The sequence below is a fragment of the Rhinichthys klamathensis genome, unplaced genomic scaffold, assembly GCF_029890125.1.
Source record: "Rhinichthys klamathensis goyatoka isolate OS25496 unplaced genomic scaffold, OSU_Roscu_1.1 h1tg000058l_1, whole genome shotgun sequence".
Lineage (NCBI taxonomy): Eukaryota > Metazoa > Chordata > Actinopteri > Cypriniformes > Leuciscidae > Rhinichthys > Rhinichthys klamathensis.
This window is the reverse complement of record NW_026606603.1, coordinates 255,001-273,123: the sequence shown is the minus strand read 5'-3', so window position 1 is coordinate 273,123 and position 18,123 is coordinate 255,001. Positions and strand designations below refer to the sequence as shown.

At 35.5% G+C, this 18,123-nt stretch overlaps 1 protein-coding gene across 2 annotated transcripts in view; it reads left to right on the top strand.

The window, feature by feature from the left end:
* Positions 1 to 2,886: 2,886 nt before the first annotated feature.
* Positions 2,887 to 18,123, top strand: part of itchb (itchy E3 ubiquitin protein ligase b) — a 38,687-nt gene continuing 23,450 nt past the window's right edge. Inside the window, exons 1-10 of one of the 2 annotated variants that reach the window (XM_056248759.1) lie at positions 2,887 to 3,037; positions 8,742 to 8,832; positions 10,070 to 10,211; positions 10,507 to 10,631; positions 11,342 to 11,476; positions 11,560 to 11,605; positions 11,949 to 12,124; positions 15,241 to 15,436; positions 15,956 to 16,051; positions 17,704 to 17,878. In XM_056248759.1, the coding sequence (XP_056104734.1) occupies positions 8,763 to 8,832; positions 10,070 to 10,211; positions 10,507 to 10,631; positions 11,342 to 11,476; positions 11,560 to 11,605; positions 11,949 to 12,124; positions 15,241 to 15,436; positions 15,956 to 16,051; positions 17,704 to 17,878 (1,161 nt within the window). In that variant the 5' untranslated portion in view covers positions 2,887 to 3,037; positions 8,742 to 8,762. Of the gene's footprint in view, positions 3,038 to 4,874; positions 5,338 to 8,741; positions 8,833 to 10,069; positions 10,212 to 10,506; positions 10,632 to 11,341; positions 11,477 to 11,559; positions 11,606 to 11,948; positions 12,125 to 15,240; positions 15,437 to 15,955; positions 16,052 to 17,703; positions 17,879 to 18,123 lie in introns of those variants that run through there. The other variant, XM_056248760.1, reaches the window with a different exon arrangement.

The following is an 18,123-nucleotide window of genomic DNA, read 5'->3' as shown; positions in this document are numbered from 1 at the left end:
CAATGAGGTTCATCCTCGTGTTACGCATCACGTTTGATCTTCTGCAAGAACCAATGAGGTTCATCCTCGTGTTACGCATCACGTTTGAGCTTCAGCAAGAACCAATGAGGTTCATTCTCATGTTACGCATCACGTTTGAGCTTCAGGAAGAACCAATGATGTTCATTCTCGTGTTACGCATCATGTTTGATCTTCTGCAAGAACCAATGAGGTTCATCCTCGTGTTACGCATCACGTTTGATCTTCTGCAAGAACCAATGAGGTTCATTCTCATGTTACGCATCACGTTTGAGCTTCAGGAAGAACCAATGATGTTCATTCTCGTGTTACGCATCATGTTTGATCTTCTGCAAGAACCAATGAGGTTCATCCTCGTGTTACGCATCACGTTTGAGCGTCTGCAAGAACCAATGAGGTTCATTCTCGTGTTACGCATCATGTTTGATCTTCTGCAAGAACCAATGAGGTTCATCCTCGTGTTACGCATCACGTTTGAGCTTCAGCAAGAACCAATGATGTTCATTCTCATGTTACGCATCACGTTTGAGCTTCAGCAAGAACCAATGATGTTCATTCTCATGTTACGCATCACGTTTGAGCTTCAGCAAGAACCAATGAGGTTAATTCTCGTGTTACGCATTACGTTTGAGCTTCAGCAAGAACCAATGATGTTCATCCTCGTGTTACGCATCACGTTTGAGCTTCAGCAAGAACCAATGAGGTTCATTCTCGTGTTACGCATCACGTTTGAGCTTCAGCAAGAACCAATGAGGTTCATTCTCGTGTTACGCATCACGTTTGAGCTTCAGCAAGAACCAATGAGGTTCATTCTCGTGTTACGCATCACGTTTGAGCTGTCACGTAGGTTTGGTTGAGCTTCTGTTTATGTTACCTGATCAATGTTTACATGTGAATAAAAGCCTGCATTAAATCTGTTCATCATATAAAGCGATTGTGTCTCTTCAGAAATTTTGGACTAAACCGCTCAATTGATATGGATTAGTTTTACAATCACTTTATGAACTTTTTGAAGCATCAAAGTGGTAGTTGCACAGCTGTCAATGGAGGGACAGAAAGTTCTCAGATTTCATCAAAAAGATCTTCATTTGTGTTTGTAAGATGAAGGAAAGTCTTACGGGTTTGGAACGACATGAAGGAGAGTAATTAATGACAGAATTTTCATTTTTGGCTGAACCACCCCTTTAATGAACGAATCTCATATGGTTTCTGCAAAATGTCCTTATTAAAAGATGCATGTTTCCTCTTGTCCTAAAGCACCTGTCTCTGAACCTTCTATTGAGTGCACCTCATTGGTTATTGTAGACCAATCTTCAGGTGAGTCTTTCAAATCAGTTCATTCAGTTGCCATCTTAGTTGTCTTTTAGGTCCCTGCGTCCCTCTCCTGACCTCTAAATCATAGGCGAAAGGGTCAGGGATTTGTTTAGGTGTCATTAAAGCCATAAATATAACAGAATAAAGAGCTCCTGAACTTTAACATTGAAATGTAACCTATGCAAATCAATCCACCAGGTACTCGAGCATCAGAGGAGATATGCTCTGTGCTCTGCTCTGTGAGAAATGATCAAGATTTGTCCATCTCATGGTATAAAGGGAGTGAAATGATGAACCAGGCCAGCAATCCTGATCTCAACATCATCCTCAGTTTACCATTAGAGCTTAATTGTAATGATTCAGAGATCTACAGCTGCATGACTGCAAATCCAGTGAGCAACAAGAGCGTCCGTCTTCTCATGAAAGAGATCTGCCAACAACATGAAGGTACGAACTCATTTACCACAAAACTCTCTTCCTGCCACAGTGACCTCTTTGCAGTGTCTGTTTTTCCACAAACAAAGACATATGATGAGACAGAAGATGTTTATGAATAAGTCTCTTCTGTTTCAGATTGTCTGGATCATTGTGGCGGCACTAAGGCTATTCGACTGGTTCTGTCTGCTCTGGTGGCAATTGCCACTGTTTACTTTCTGGTTGATCATGTGAGGATCTGCTCAGTTCAGAGAAAAGCTGCTGCTTCTGTGTGATGATACTTTCATGAGAATTTGGTGGTTGTGTACTAGACATATTGTGTGAACTGAACTCAAAGAGTTGATGTGTAAAAAGCATCTAATTTATTCCTCAGTTGTTACTTTGGATGGGATCAGCTAAAATGATAAGAAGTAGGCCTAGCCTATGCTAAGTGTGACCATGCTTTGCAAGTAGCCTAGGTTACATAAAATGCACACACACTTTTATATAGCCTACATATATATTTGTGTACATAATGAATAAATTAATATGTATTTTGACTGTTATAATCATTAATAATGTATTAAAGTTTTGGATAAAACTTTAAGAGCCTAGGCCTACTTTTTGTCCAGTATTTGAGAAGGGCTATTTAAAATATGATTAACAGACAGCACGAAGATCCCGGCTTTTTAATCAAGAACGATATCTACATAAAAAAAATACATTCATGTTTCACTAATTCAAAGTCTATTAAAGTTTCCTCAATTTCATTAATGTATAAAAGATAGTCCATTACGATGAATGAAACCCACGTGACATCTGTTACTTTTCTCATTAGTAACCCGTATGAACAAATCGCTGTGGTTTATGATTACTAGATGAGGCACTTTTAAAAACGGATTACATATAGAAATACTTGGCGAATTTTCATGTTTTTGACATATTTGAATTTGTACAATGAGTAGATGTGAAAGATTATACTCGTTCCAATACAAACATCCGCAGTGAACACAAAAACAAGCTGATATTTGAACGAGGCTCAATTGAGAATCGGTTCTCCGGTCCATCGAGCGCCGCCTGGTGAAATAACGATGTAACGGGAACGGACTTTTGATCGTTTGGAAGGGCGGGTTTCAGTAAAGCGTCTTTGATGACGTACTGCCGTGAAGATGGCGGAAGTTCATTCCTGATCTGAGCCGCCGGAGTCGCTTGGTACGGATTCTGTAATAAACTATTTCAGGACGGATCGGTTCGGCTTCACGTCTCACATCTGACCCAGAGACAGATTCAGGTAAGAAACGGTCATCTGATCGAGGCCGTGTCGTAGTTTACCGTCTGTGTATGTTCTTATCATGTGTACATTGCGTTACAGTGACACTGAGTCGTGTTGACAGGTTAACTAATCACTTTGACTATTTCAATCTCATATAAATAGCTTGTGTTAGACAATGAGAGTCAGAGGGAATCAACAACGAGCCTGAATATGTAACTGTGAGTTTGTTGTTTGTAGTCATGATCGGGTCATGTATGATGAACACATGTGGCATGTTTAATACCCTCATATCAGATGGTCGGCTTCAAGTTTGTTGTTGGTTTTGGTTTCAGCTCATTTGATGATTTAAATATTTCCTAGCTAAACCGGTTTGACCTGAAGCTACTCACCTGTCCTCCATTATTATTAGCAAAATACCGCGGTATCTCCCTAGTTATTACCGTTTTTATTTGTCAATATCCACCACTGTCATCCAAAACAGCATGGTAATACTATGGTACTTTGATGCCATGGCATGGTATTAATATGACCATAATTACGTGAAAGTGCTTCCTAGATCAGGAGTTTTCAATATTTTATGTCACTGACCCCACAAATAGGATCATCCTAAAATCCAAAAGGTGCATATTTTTGCAACAGTGCCAAAATGCACAATATTTATTTTTTATTATATTACATTATTTCATTTTTTGTACTTGTAGATGTAAGTTAGATGTATTTTTTTATTTCTAATAAAATGTTTTATATTGTATTACTTAGCCTATTTAAATTTAAGTTAGTTACTTTTAATTTATTAATTACTTTTATTTATTACTTTTTATTTATTTTTCACATTTATTTTTACACCGCTTTTCCTATTTTTATTTATTTTAATCGTTTAATTCATTTGAATGTTTCTTTATTAATTTAAGTTAGATGTATTTTATTAGTTAATTATTTTTTATTAAATTTTAATAAAATGTATTTAATTTATTTATTTTTACATTTAAATTTACACCGTCTTTTGTTATTTTTTATTTATTTATTCTAATCTAATGTATTCAATAATGTTATTTAAATAAATAAATAACTAGTTAATGCATTAAAACTGACATGAACTAATAAGAAATAGTCTTACAGCATTTATTAACCTTTGTTAGTATTTGTGTATGTTAATGAATTTTAATGTTCACAGTGCATTTATGTTAACAGGTAAAACTGTTAATCTTACAAATGTGGTAGTAAAATGTTGAGATTAACATTAACCAAGATTAATAAATGCTGTAGAAGTATTGTTCATTGTTAACTAATACAGTTTTGTTTCTGTCTATAGCACAAATAAACACAACAAGAGTTGACCAATGTGCTTTACAGAGTAAAAGTCTAGTTAACTGAAAATGAAACCTTATTGTAAAGTGTTACCGGAAAATTAGGCTTTATTACCCGATTAATTCAGCAAACAATCGACAGATTAATGTTTACCAAAATGATCATTAGTTGCAAACCTAGATTTGATTATAAAATGCAGTCACAGCCATGTGGTAAATTAAAGTACCGTGATATCACCATCTGACAGTGTGTTTTTGGCTTAAAAACTGCATTGCTAGGCGGTTGCTAGGGTGTTCTGCATGGTTGCTAGGTGGCATATCTCTGATTCCACGATATCTCTCGGGTTCTTCTGTCTGTGTGTTTTTTATTTTGTGGTCACAAACCCTCCCTCCTCCTCCTCCTGACAGGTAGCCCCGCCCCCAAGCGCACGCTATTGGTCGAGTCAGAAGTTGACATGTCGAGTCACTCAAAGCGTCACAGAGTGTTTGACTCTTCAGGTAGTCAAACCTACAAATGATTAACATCTAGTGACTGAACATTACAGACAGTGTTGGTGTTGAGAAGACGACACACTTCTCCTTTAAGAGGGGAATATCCACTTTGGTTTTCCAGTGCAGATTCTCTCTATAAAGGACTTTAAAGGATCATGTCAGTCGTGATCTCTAACCTGGAGATTTAAAAACGTGTGTGTTTCCTCTGGGTTCGGCCCGTCGCCTGTTATTGAGGCTCGACACACGATCAGTGATGAATAATTAACCCAGAGATCAGCTGGAGTGAAAGTTTATTCAGATCTTGTGTGAGACACACGTGAGCGTCTCGGTTTGATCTCGGATGAAGCTCTGTGATGTAACCGGAGGAGAAGCAGCGCCTGTAATCTGGGATCTCTTTACAACACAGAAAGAAAACTATCAACACTTTCATTGCTAGTGTATGAAAGCACAATCTAATTTTTCCACTTCTCCAAAGATATTGCAGTGATTGTGGATTTTGTTTCATCACTGTGGAATATGGTGAGCTTGATTTGTTTCAGTTCCTTTGTCATGTTTGGATATGCCATATATTCCTTGAAAAAAATTACATAATTTTTTTTTTTTACCGTCATCCAATCTGACCTAGTTTACTCGTTTTTTACTGTTTTACTTCTTACATTAAACATTTGAATCTATCTGGTGATAATAATGATGGTTCCTCTAAATAATTAAGCCTTTTTAAATCATATCTGAAGTCTACAGAAAATTGTCAAAAGTCTGACATATCTTTAATATTTATTTATATAATAAATGTTAAGTCTGTTTTTTTTTTTTTTAAATAAAAGTAATTAATACTTTTATTCATCAATGATGCATTAAATTGACCGTGACCGTAACGATATAACTTAAATGCTGTTCTTTGGAACTTTCTATTAATCAAAGAATCATAAAAACAAATGTTTCCACTAAAATATGATCAGCACAACTATTTTTTATCATTGATAATAATCATAAATGTTTCTTGAGTATCAAATCATCATATTAGACTGATATCTGAAGGATCATGTGATACTGAAGACTGGAGTAATGATGCTGAAAATTCAGTTTTAATCACAGGAATAAATTACATTTTAAAATATATTCACATAGAAAACAGCTGTTTTACATTGCAATAATGTTTCACAATTTTGTCTGTATTTGTGATTAAAAAGAAATGCAGCCTTGGTGAGGAGAAGAGACTTTATCTTCACACCATCTACCAAATGAAGAGATGTAAAAGTGTCTTTAAAGTATTTTTTTTTTTGCATGACGATGCAGTTTGCTTTCTCATGTCACTAGCTTTATGCAACTTTGCTGCATAACAAATGCATAAAAGCGTCAAACTAATGCAACTAGATGGTCACAATCATGACACAAAACATTTGAGTCGGACTTGCATAACATTTTTTCATGGTTTTAACCGCTTGAGGAACTAATGTTAGCGTCCGCTCAGCCTCGACTGCAAGCATACTGCTGCAGCATCTAGTCAACACATTAATTACTGTATAATGAAATGTAAACACGTACTGTATAAGATAGTGTCTGTTTTAAATCCGTATCTGATGTGTCCCGTTCTGTACGTGTAAAAACAAACTCCACGAGGCGTCAGTGATGGGTTTATTTGGCCTCTAGAGCGCGCTCTTGTGCTGTATAATGATATGAAAACACGTACGGTAATGTACTGTATAAAATACTGTCTGTTTTAAATACGTATCTGAAGTGCAGCGCAACCTCACATGTAAAAACAAACTCCACGAGGCGTCAGTGTCAGTGATGGGTTTATTTGGCCTCTAGAGGGCGCTCTTGTACTGTACCACGAGGCGTCAGTGTCAGTGATGGGTTTATTTGGCCTCTAGAGGGCGCTCTTGTACTGTATAATGATATGAAAACACGTACGGTAATGTACTGTATAACATACCGTCTGTTTTAAATACGTATCTGAAGTGCAGCGCAGCCTCTCGTGTCAAAACAAACTCCACGAGCCGTCAGTGATGGGTTTATTTGGCCTCTCGTACTGTATAATGAAATGAAAACACGTACGCTAATGTACTGTATAACATACCGTCTGTTTTAAATCCATATCTGAAGTGTAGCGCAGCCCTAACGTGTCAAAACAAACTCCACGAGCCGTCAGTGATGGGTTTATTTGGCCTCTCGTACTGTATAATGATATGAAAACACAAACGGTAATGTACTGTATAACATACCGTCTGTTTTAAATCCGTATCTGTAGTGCAGCGCAACCTCACGTGTCAAAACAAACTCCACGAGGCGTCAGTGAAGGGTTTATTTGGCCTCTAGAGGGCGCTCCCGTACTGTATAATGATATGAAAACACAAACGGTAATGTACTGTATAACATACCGTCTGTTTTAAATCCGCATCTGAAGTGCAGCGCAGCCTCACGTGTCAAAACAAACTCCACGAGGCGTCAGTGATGGGTTTATTTGGCCTCTCGTACTGTATAATGATATGAAAACACGTACGGTAATGTACTGTATAACATACCGTCTGTTTTAAATCCGCATCTGAAGTGCAGGGCAGCCTCACGTGTCAAAACAAACTCCACGAGGTGTCAGTGAAGGGTTTATTTGGCCTCTAGAGGGCGCTCTCGTACTGTATAATGATATGAAAACACAAACGGTAATGTACTGTATAACATACCGTCTGTTTTAAATCCGCATCTGAAGTGCAGCGCAGCCTCACGTGTCAAAACAAACTCCACGAGGCGTCAGTGATGGGTTTATTTGGCCTCTCGTACTGTATAATGATATGAAAACACGTACGGTAATGTACTGTATAACATACCGTCTGTTTTAAATCCGCATCTGAAGTGCAGGGCAGCCTCACGTGTCAAAACAAACTCCACGAGGTGTCAGTGAAGGGTTTATTTGGCCTCTAGAGGGCGCTCTCGTACTGTATAATGATATGAAAACACAAACGGTAATGTACTGTATAACATACCGTCTGTTTTAAATCCGCATCTGAAGTGCAGCGCAGCCTCACGTGTCAAAACAAACTCCACGAGGCGTCAGTGATGGGTTTATTTGGCCTCTCGTACTGTATAATGATATGAAAACACGTACGGTAATGTACTGTATAACATACCGTCTGTTTTAAATCCGCATCTGAAGTGCAGGGCAGCCTCACGTGTCAAAACAAACTCCACGAGGTGTCAGTGAAGGGTTTATTTGGCCTCTAGAGGGCGCTCTCGTACTGTATAATGACATGAAAACACGTACGGTAATGTACTGTATAACATACCGTCTGTTTTAAATGCGTATCTGAATTGCAGAGCAACCTCACGTGTCAAAACAAACTCCACGAGGCGTCAGTGATGGGTTTATTTGGCCTCTAGAGGGCGCTCTCGTACTGTATAATGATATGAAAACACGTACGGTAATGTACTGTAACATTAGGGGTGTGCCGGTTTCAGAATTGGTTATGACGGTTATGACGTGAGTCAAATGTGACGGTTCGTAAATACCCGGCTATGTGTAAATGTGGCCTCAATATTAAAGAATAGCAGAGTTCACACCACAGCCATAACCATAACGGCACAGAGAAACGATATCGTTGGAATCACTTTCAGGATGATTTTATCCAGCTGATGAACGATAAAAACACTGACAGCCAATCAGAATCCATCCTGCTGTCACGAGCTCGAGCATTTAAAGCGACAGACACGCTCGATATCATCTGCTGGTGTGGTCGCGGATATAGTTATCGTTCTTGGTGTGAACGGGCTTTTACAAAGTAAATTGCAGAACCGTATATTGGTTTGTCTGATGCTTTATATCCAACCAAGCAGGTTTATCACATTTGAAAGATGCACAGATGTGTGTGTGTTCCTCGTCCAGAATAAGCTGCATCATTAATCACATGTGTGTGTTGTGTTGCTCACAGGTCTCAGCGTAGCTCTATGTCATGGCCTGCAGTGTCGCTAAAGCAGGTCCTACTAATGGCTTCCCGATGAAAGCACAGCTGCAGATCATGGGTACGTTTGCATGTGTTATCATCTGATACTTCCTCGTCAGCTGACCGGCCCAACGCTGGACTTCAGTCCCACCACTTTAATATATGCCTATATTTCACTTCTAACAGTGGTGAACAGCTCCCAGTCTCTACTATCTATAATAAAAGCTTGAATTTTTGCTTGAATTCATTGTTTATCTCCAAACTAAGGAAACTATCTTCAGGATAGTGCATGACTGTTAATAATAAGTTAATATAAGCAATACTAAAAATGTTAATACTTATTTTCTATACAATATAGAAAGTTATTAAACTATTAACTAGTTTATAACTTATTAACTTATTAAACTAGTTTTAATACGTTAACTTATTGTTTATTTGGTTTTGCTGAATTGCATAAAACACTAAACCACTGACTGTGACCGAACAAGAAAACATCTAAAGCAACTTTTATTTTGGAAATCTTGTTTCTTTTTAATGCCAAATGTTTCAGTTAGCATAAAAAATGTCTTGACCTCTTGCTCATATAGTGATCATATCTTGCTTCTGAATAGGACCCGTAATTTTACAATTTGTCTTTTAAATTATTACTATTATTCGTTTTTTTTAAATTATCAAGTGATTAGATATATTTATTATTTAAAAAAATATTAATTTCATTATAACACAATAAAAAATAGGATTTTAATAAAGTTTTATTAAAATTAAAAGGTCTATAATTATTTTAAAGAGTTATAAACAGTTTTATTTACATGCATGTTTTATTAAACATTTTGTGCTTAAAAACATTTTTGATAAAAGGGTCTGATAATAAGTAATTGATCACATTTTCTTTGAAGTCTACGTCACTTTATAATATGCAAATATGTGCATATTTTTTGCACATTATTTTTAATAGGTACCGACCTGTAATTTTACATTAAAAAAATATTACTGGTAATTATCAGGATTTTTATTTATTTATTTATTTTTTATTTATGAGACTTAAAAAAAACATTATAAAAAAATTAAAACAAAAATAAAATAATTATTTTAAATAAAAAAATAGGGCTATAAACATGTGTATTTACATATTTGTGCATATTTTATGTACATTATTTTTAAACCAATAGGTCCAACACAATATATTTTCAAGCCTATTTTAGCCTATTCCTCCTCAATAACAGCAGCTTTCCTGATGTTTAGGGTCACCTGTGTTTGCAGGAATCCGTCATGAATCATGCCGTGTTATTTTGACCACGTGTTCTTCCTGTTTGCAGTGATCTCTGCCAAACTCAAGGACAACAAGAAGAACTGGTTCGGGCCGAATCCGTACGTGGAGGTGTCTGTGGACGGCCAGTCCAAGAAGACGGAGAAATGCACCAACACAAACTCGCCCAAGTGGAAGCAGTCGCTCACTGTGTGAGTGTGCTTTAATTTCAGTACCAGCACTAACAAGTGTGTGTGTGTGTATAGCAAACACAGGCTTCACCAGCACATTGTCCTCAATTCTCTATTAAATGCTTTAATCCTCCCGACGTGAAGTGATTGTTCAGAATGACGTCAGCACTGACTGCATCATCAGTGCTGTTTGTCAAGTCAAGCGAGTGTGTGATCAGAACTCTAGCACTATGTATTACAGTTGAGTGTGTTTTCCTCCTCTCTTGTGTTTCTGTAGTTTTCCAGCTTTGTAATTTCTGTGTTGTTCATCCATCAGGATCGTCACTCCGTTCAGCAAGCTGATCTTCCGTGTTTGGAGTCACCAGACGCTGAAGTCTGACGTTCTGCTGGGCGTGGCCACACTCGACGTCAGCGAGACGCTCAAGTCACATGACATGAAGAGTGAGTTTCTGTGCTGAGTTTCTATATATACACATACATACGTCAACATTTGAAGTGGATCAAAAAGTTAATCAAAGTTGTCCTAAGACAAGAACGGGTATTGTTTAAAATTCATGTATAACTTTGATGAAAGGTTTTGATCCACTTCAAACGTTGACAACATAAATATATATAAAAAACTTTATATATATACAGTTAAGTTAATGTGTAGTCTGTTCATGTGTAATGTAAAAAAAATAACAATTATTAAAAAAAAATTATATAATATAATTTATATTATATAATGTAGATTTGATTTATCGTATAGAATTGTAAAAATTGCATAAATTATAATAAATATAATTTCATATAAATGTTATATATACATATATTAATATTTAATATTTTTATAAATAATCTTTAAAGTCATTCAGCAATTTTTAAAAAATAAATAATATATAATTTTATACATTAAAATTATTTTTAAATTAAATAATTTAAACATTAAAAATAAACATTCTAATAAAAATATTGATATAGTGTAAATCTAAATTTGTATATCTTTGTATAATCTAAATTATTATAATTTGCATGATATATAATATATACTATATATATATTTTGAATAAATCATTCAATGATGTTGTATATATATATATATATATATATATATATATATATATATGTTTTCCTGTAAGTAATGTTTAAGTGATGTGTGTTGTGTTGTGCAGTCTGCGAGGTTGTGCAGACGCTGCAGTTGTGCGCAGACCAAGATCAGGCCGATAACATTGGCGATCTGTCCGTGTGTTTGGACGGTCTGCAAGTGGATCCCGATCTTTTCCAATCGGTCGAGGCCAACAACCAGAGTAAGTCACTCTATTCCTTTCAATGATATTTTAATATTTCACTCTGAAAAGATCACAAATGGCTAATGTTATTTTTTTTCCAGATACTTTAAATGGCGAGTTGGAGCTTAACGAAGACTCCAGCAGAAGGTATCTTCATATCATTCAATAATTAACAGTAGTGTAAATGAAGAAAGGATTGTCTACACAGTGTTTCCTTTGTTGTTATTGTGCTGATGGCAGTTTGATTGTACCATTAATGATCAAAGGAACCTGTGATTGGTTGAGGAATATCCCGTCTGTAATCATATTGCGTACATTAATTTAATATTCAACAATATTACTGATCTGCGTGCATTGACAACATTATATGAGAACTGAACTGAGCTGGCATCACAATGACATCACAGTTTTCTCCAGAGCGGCTATTTATGTAAATTAACAAAATTAATAACTTTTGGATTCACAAACCTGTGTGTGTGTCTGTGTGCAGTAGCAGAGATCCGTCCCCAACGGTCTCGGACGGTCAGGATCGACCGTCTGCTCCTAACGGTCGTGTGAATGGTTTGGACTCTCCGTCAGGGTCAGCAAGAGGGTCACGCGCCCCGAGACCCCCACGACCCTCGCGACCTCCCCCGCCGACCCCACGCAGACCCACGTCCTCCCCAGGTGAGACCGGCTACACACACTCGCTGGCTGAATCACAAATCGCCCCCTATTCACACAAATAGGGCGTTATTTCAGGGGACAGCCATTTGTAGTGGTGTCCAAAACTATAGATCGGATATAGATCAGATATGGTCAGATATAGATCAGATATGGTCAGATATATATCAGATATGGTCAGATATAGATCAGATATGGTCAGATATATATCAGATATGGTCAGATATAGATCAGATATACTTTATATCAGATATGGTCAGATATATATATATCAGATATGGTCAGATATAGATCAGATATACTTTATATCAGATATGGTCAGATATATATATATCAGATATGGTCAGATATATATATCAGATATGGTCAGATATAGATCAGATATGGTCAGATATATATATCAGATATGGTCAGATATATATATATCAGATATGGTCAGATATATATATATCAGATATGGTCAGATATATATATATATCAGATATGGTCAGATATATATATATCAGATATGGTCAGATATATATATATCAGATATGGTCAGATATATATATATCAGATATGGTCAGATATATATATATCAGATATGGTCAGATATATATATATATCAGATATGGTCAGATATATATATATCAGATATGGTCAGATATATATATATCAGATATGGTCAGATATATATATATATCAGATATGGTCAGATATATATATATATCAGATATGGTCAGATATATATATATATCAGATATGGTCAGATATATATATATATCAGATATGGTCAGATATATATATATATCAGATATGGTCAGATATATATATATATCAGATATGGTCAGATATATATATATATCAGATATGGTCAGATATATATATATATCAGATATGGTCAGATATATATATATCAGATATGGTCAGATATATATATATATATCAGATATGGTCAGATATATATATATATATCAGATATGGTCAGATATATATATATATATCAGATATGGTCAGATATATATATATCAGATATGGTCAGATATATATATATCAGATATGGTCAGATATATATATATATATATATATATCAGATATGGTCAGATATATATATATATATATATATCAGATATGGTCAGATATATATATATATCAGATATGGTCAGATATATATATATATATATATCAGATATGGTCAGATATATATATATATATATATATATCAGATATGGTCAGATATATATATATATATATATATCAGATATGGTCAGATATATATATATATATATATATCAGATATGGTCAGATATATATATATATATATATATCAGATATGGTCAGATATATATATATATATATATATATATATATCAGATATGGTCAGATATATATATATATATCAGATATGGTCAGATATATATATATATATCAGATATGGTCAGATATATATATATATATCAGATATGGTCAGATATATATATATATATCAGATATGGTCAGATATATATATATATCAGATATGGTCAGATATATATATATATATCAGATATGGTCAGATATATATATATATATCAGATATGGTCAGATATATATATATATATATCAGATATGGTCAGATATATATATATATCAGATATGGTCAGATATATATATATATCAGATATGGTCAGATATATATATATATCAGATATGGTCAGATATATATATATCAGATATGGTCAGATATATATATATCAGATATGGTCAGATATATATATATCAGATATGGTCAGATATATATATATCAGATATGGTCAGATATATATATATCAGATATGGTCAGATATATATATATCAGATATGGTCAGATATATATATATCAGATATGGTCAGATATATATATATCAGATATGGTCAGATATATATCTATCAGATATGGTCAGATATATATATATCAGATATGGTCAGATATATATATATCAGATATGGTCAGATATATATAGCAGATATGGTCAGATATAGATCAGATATACTGTATATCGGATATGGTCAGATATAGATCAGATATGGTCAGATATAGATCAGATATACTGTATATCAGATATGGTCAGATATATATCAGATATGGTCAGATATAGATCAGATATACTGTATATCAGATATGGTCAGATATATATCATATATGGTCAGATATATATCAGATATGGTCAGATATAGATCAGATATACTGTATATCAGATATGGTCAGATATAGATCAGATATACTGTATATCAGATATGGTCAGATATATATCAGATATGGTCAGATATAGATCAGATATACTGTATATCAGATATGGTCAGATATATATCATATATGGTCAGATATATATCAGATATGGTCAGATATAGATCAGATATACTGTATATCAGATATGGTCAGATATAGATCAGATATACTGTATATCAGATATGGTCAGATATAGATCAGATATACTGTATATCAGATATGGTCAGATATAGATCAGATATACTGTATATCAGATATGGTCAGATATAGATCAGATATACTGTATATCGGATATGGTCTGTCCACTTGGTATGGTGATCTTTCTGTTAAATCAAAATTAAAGATACTATATAATGTTCGAACTTCGATAAAAATGATTGGACTGAATGACTATCCTAGTATTCAGACTCGGTATGAGTAAAGCACACTAAATGAGGCTGAAAGGATTTTAAGTGACCCATCTCATGCACTCTTCCGCTCTTATGAACTCTTGCCGTCTGGGAGAAGAGGTACAGAACTCTGTTAGAAGCGGAGCAGGTGCAGAAACTCTTTTGTACCGGTATCAATTACACTGTTGAACATGAATTAGTAAAGTCAAACATGTAATATTATTAGTAACTGCACTTATTAATGCAAAACAATAGTCATTTTACGATTAAATTAAATGTATTATTAAAAATACCCCCAGCGCTACCAAATCAGGCGCTATCATCTGTAAAACTAAGTGGCACCGGTGTTTCTGGAGCCCTGATTGAAAAATAAAAAAGTAACAAATATTGCCAGTATTAACTAATTAATGAATCTGTTTAATGAATCATATTTTGAGTGATTGTAAAATGTTTTTAAAATTTGCATTTATTAAAATAGTGGTGAAATCCCCTCCTCTTTGCAGCTTCCTCCACTGGTTCAATTCCTGACGGCAGCGATTCGTCTCGTTCAGACACTCCAGTTCGTAATCCCTCTGGGGGAGGAGCCTCCGAGTCTAGCCCCGCCCCCACAGTGGACCAGCCTGGCAGGACGGCTCTCGGTGTGGTTCCCGCTCCCAGCAGGATTCCCAGCATCGTCAACACCGGACCTCTGCCGCCCGGGTATGACATTCATATAACCCAGAAACAGCTTGAGAGCATTAGCCATAACTGCACACACTTGGTTAATAAACAGAAGTGTTGTTGGTTTACATCACCTTACGTCAAGTCAAGTCACCTTTATTTCTATAGCGATTTTTACAATACAGATTGTTTCAAAGCAGCTTAACAGAGATAACAGGAAAATAATACGACAAAGTTTGTTTCTATAAGAAAATAGAGTCATAGTCCAGCTTAAGTAAGTTCAGTGATGGTTCATTTTTGATGTAAACAAGTTATTAATTTAGTTAATTTATATATATAGCCGCTATGTAGAAAACTGTCACTTCCTAAACCACTTACAGGCATAATATCATAATATTAAAACATGACATAATATCTTAAGTCATTTTGCATATCAAGTATATGTATCTTAATTTAAGAATGTTTTAGACATTTGTAATGGAAAACATAAAGACAAAAATACAGAAGAATTTTTTTTTGTTTATTCGACCACTAACTGTAGTGTGTGTGTGTTTGCAGTTGGGAGCAGCGTGTCGATCAGAACGGGCGTCTGTATTTTGTCGACCATGTGGAGAAGAGGACGACTTGGGAAAGACCGGAGCCTCTGCCCACAGGGTAGGAAACTGAACTATGAGACACGCCCTTAAAAGAATGCAGTATGCATACTTGACGCATACTTTTAACATATTTCAACTGAAACGCACAGTCAGAGTTTGGCTTTTTCAGGTGGAGTTGTTTAACAGTTCAGGATCTGGACGGTTAATAAAGGTGTTATTTTTGGACACAACATCTTATGTATTTTCTGATAATTATATTTTAACATACATGAAAAACAACTGCCAAATGCTAGCTAGGTGAATCTAATAAAGCCAAGGTCAAATTTCACAACAAAATAAATTATATTTTGTTTAAGAAAATGCAGCTTATATGTTAGGATCACCTTTTTCCACGGTGATTTAGGGATGTGTAAAACTACATATTTGCCTAAAAAACAAGTCGACTAAACAAACTTATCAGCCCGTAATTAGGCTGGTTTCACCCGACCCGCATTTCCTAGGGTGTGTTCACATAAAACACGTTCTTGGCTAGACGAGCAATGGGTATATTATATTTACAGAGCCGGACAGTAACGGAGTACATTCACTTGAGTACAGTACATAAGTACAATTTTGAGGGATCTGTACTTTACTCGAGTATCATTTTTGGGGATTACTCATGACTTTACTCAAGTACATTTGAGAGGCAAATAAGGTACTCTTTACTCAACTACATTTCTATCCATAACCGTGAGTGCCGTTTCTACTTCTTACAAAAAAACAAAAAAAAATCTCGGAAACCCTCAATTTGTTGTTTCCCTCCCAAACGTGATCGGATTGTGCAGGCCAAACTGATTAGGACAGCCTATCAGCAATCACCTTCAGCTTTCCGCCAAAGTCAACTCCATGGTCAGATTTAAATAAGAGACGAAACCATGGACCAAACAATGGATTAAGACGCAGCAGGTCCATCCCGGGAATGTGCCAACCCGTGGCCCCACCTCGCCAGACTATTTCAATTTTCTGAAATTTTCTTAAATGTTAAATAAAGCAACATGGTAAAAAGATGAAAATTTCTTGATTTTACTTTCAATTCTTTTTACATTCTCCAAGGTATTAACATTAAAAAATTTTCATAACTCCATGTAGGACGTTTCTGTACATAAATGTAAGCACTGTGGCAGTAGTAATGCAATATTTAGAAAATGTACTCTTGATACTCAAGTACTTTTAAAAACAAGTACTTCAGTACTTTTACTTAAGTAGACATCTGACTGTAGTACTTTTACTTGTACTTGAGTAAAATTTAGCAATTATTTAGAAAAAATTTAGCGGACTCTGTCCGCCTCTGTATATTTAAAACTTGTTTAAAAGATTAATTCATAAACATTTTTGGCCTAAAATGAGCTTCTCAACTCAACTTTTATTTATAAAGCACTTTCAAAACCATTAGAATGGACCAAAGTGCTGTCCATAAATAGTAAATAACTCTAAAATACATAAAATAACATCAAAACATGACACCAAGAAAATCATACAACCAATCACTCACAGTTCTCAGACCCAATCAAACGCCAAAAGCTTGATAAAATAAGTAAGTCTTCAAGTCGTTTTTGAAACATCCAGGCGCGATCTCCACTAGGCCTGAAGCAAGACCGTGGGACAGTTAGCAGCATGTTCTGAAATGACGTTGAGACTGGTAAGGGATTAACATGTCCTTCTGTCTTGCAGCTGGGAGCGGCGCGTGGATCAGATGGGACGGGTGTATTTTGTGGACCACATTACCAGAACCACCACGTGGCAGCGGCCCACGATGGAGACGGTGCGAAACTACGAGCAGTGGCAGCACCAGCGCAGTCAACTACAGGGAGCCATGCAGCAGTTCAACCAAAGGTTCATCGTCGGGGTGAGGAACTTAAACACACAGACTGATATATGAAGAAGACTCAGGGGCCTAAAACACTTGTGGCGCTTTTCCACTGCATGGTATGGTACGGCACGGCTCGCTTTGGCTCGCTTTAAATGGTACTACATCTGTTGAGGGGGCTGGGCGATAAAACGGTAACGATAATTATCGCGATATAATTTTTCTCGATAAAACGATATCAAGAGGTCGATAAATGTTCGATAATGTGTATGCGCCAAAAGCGG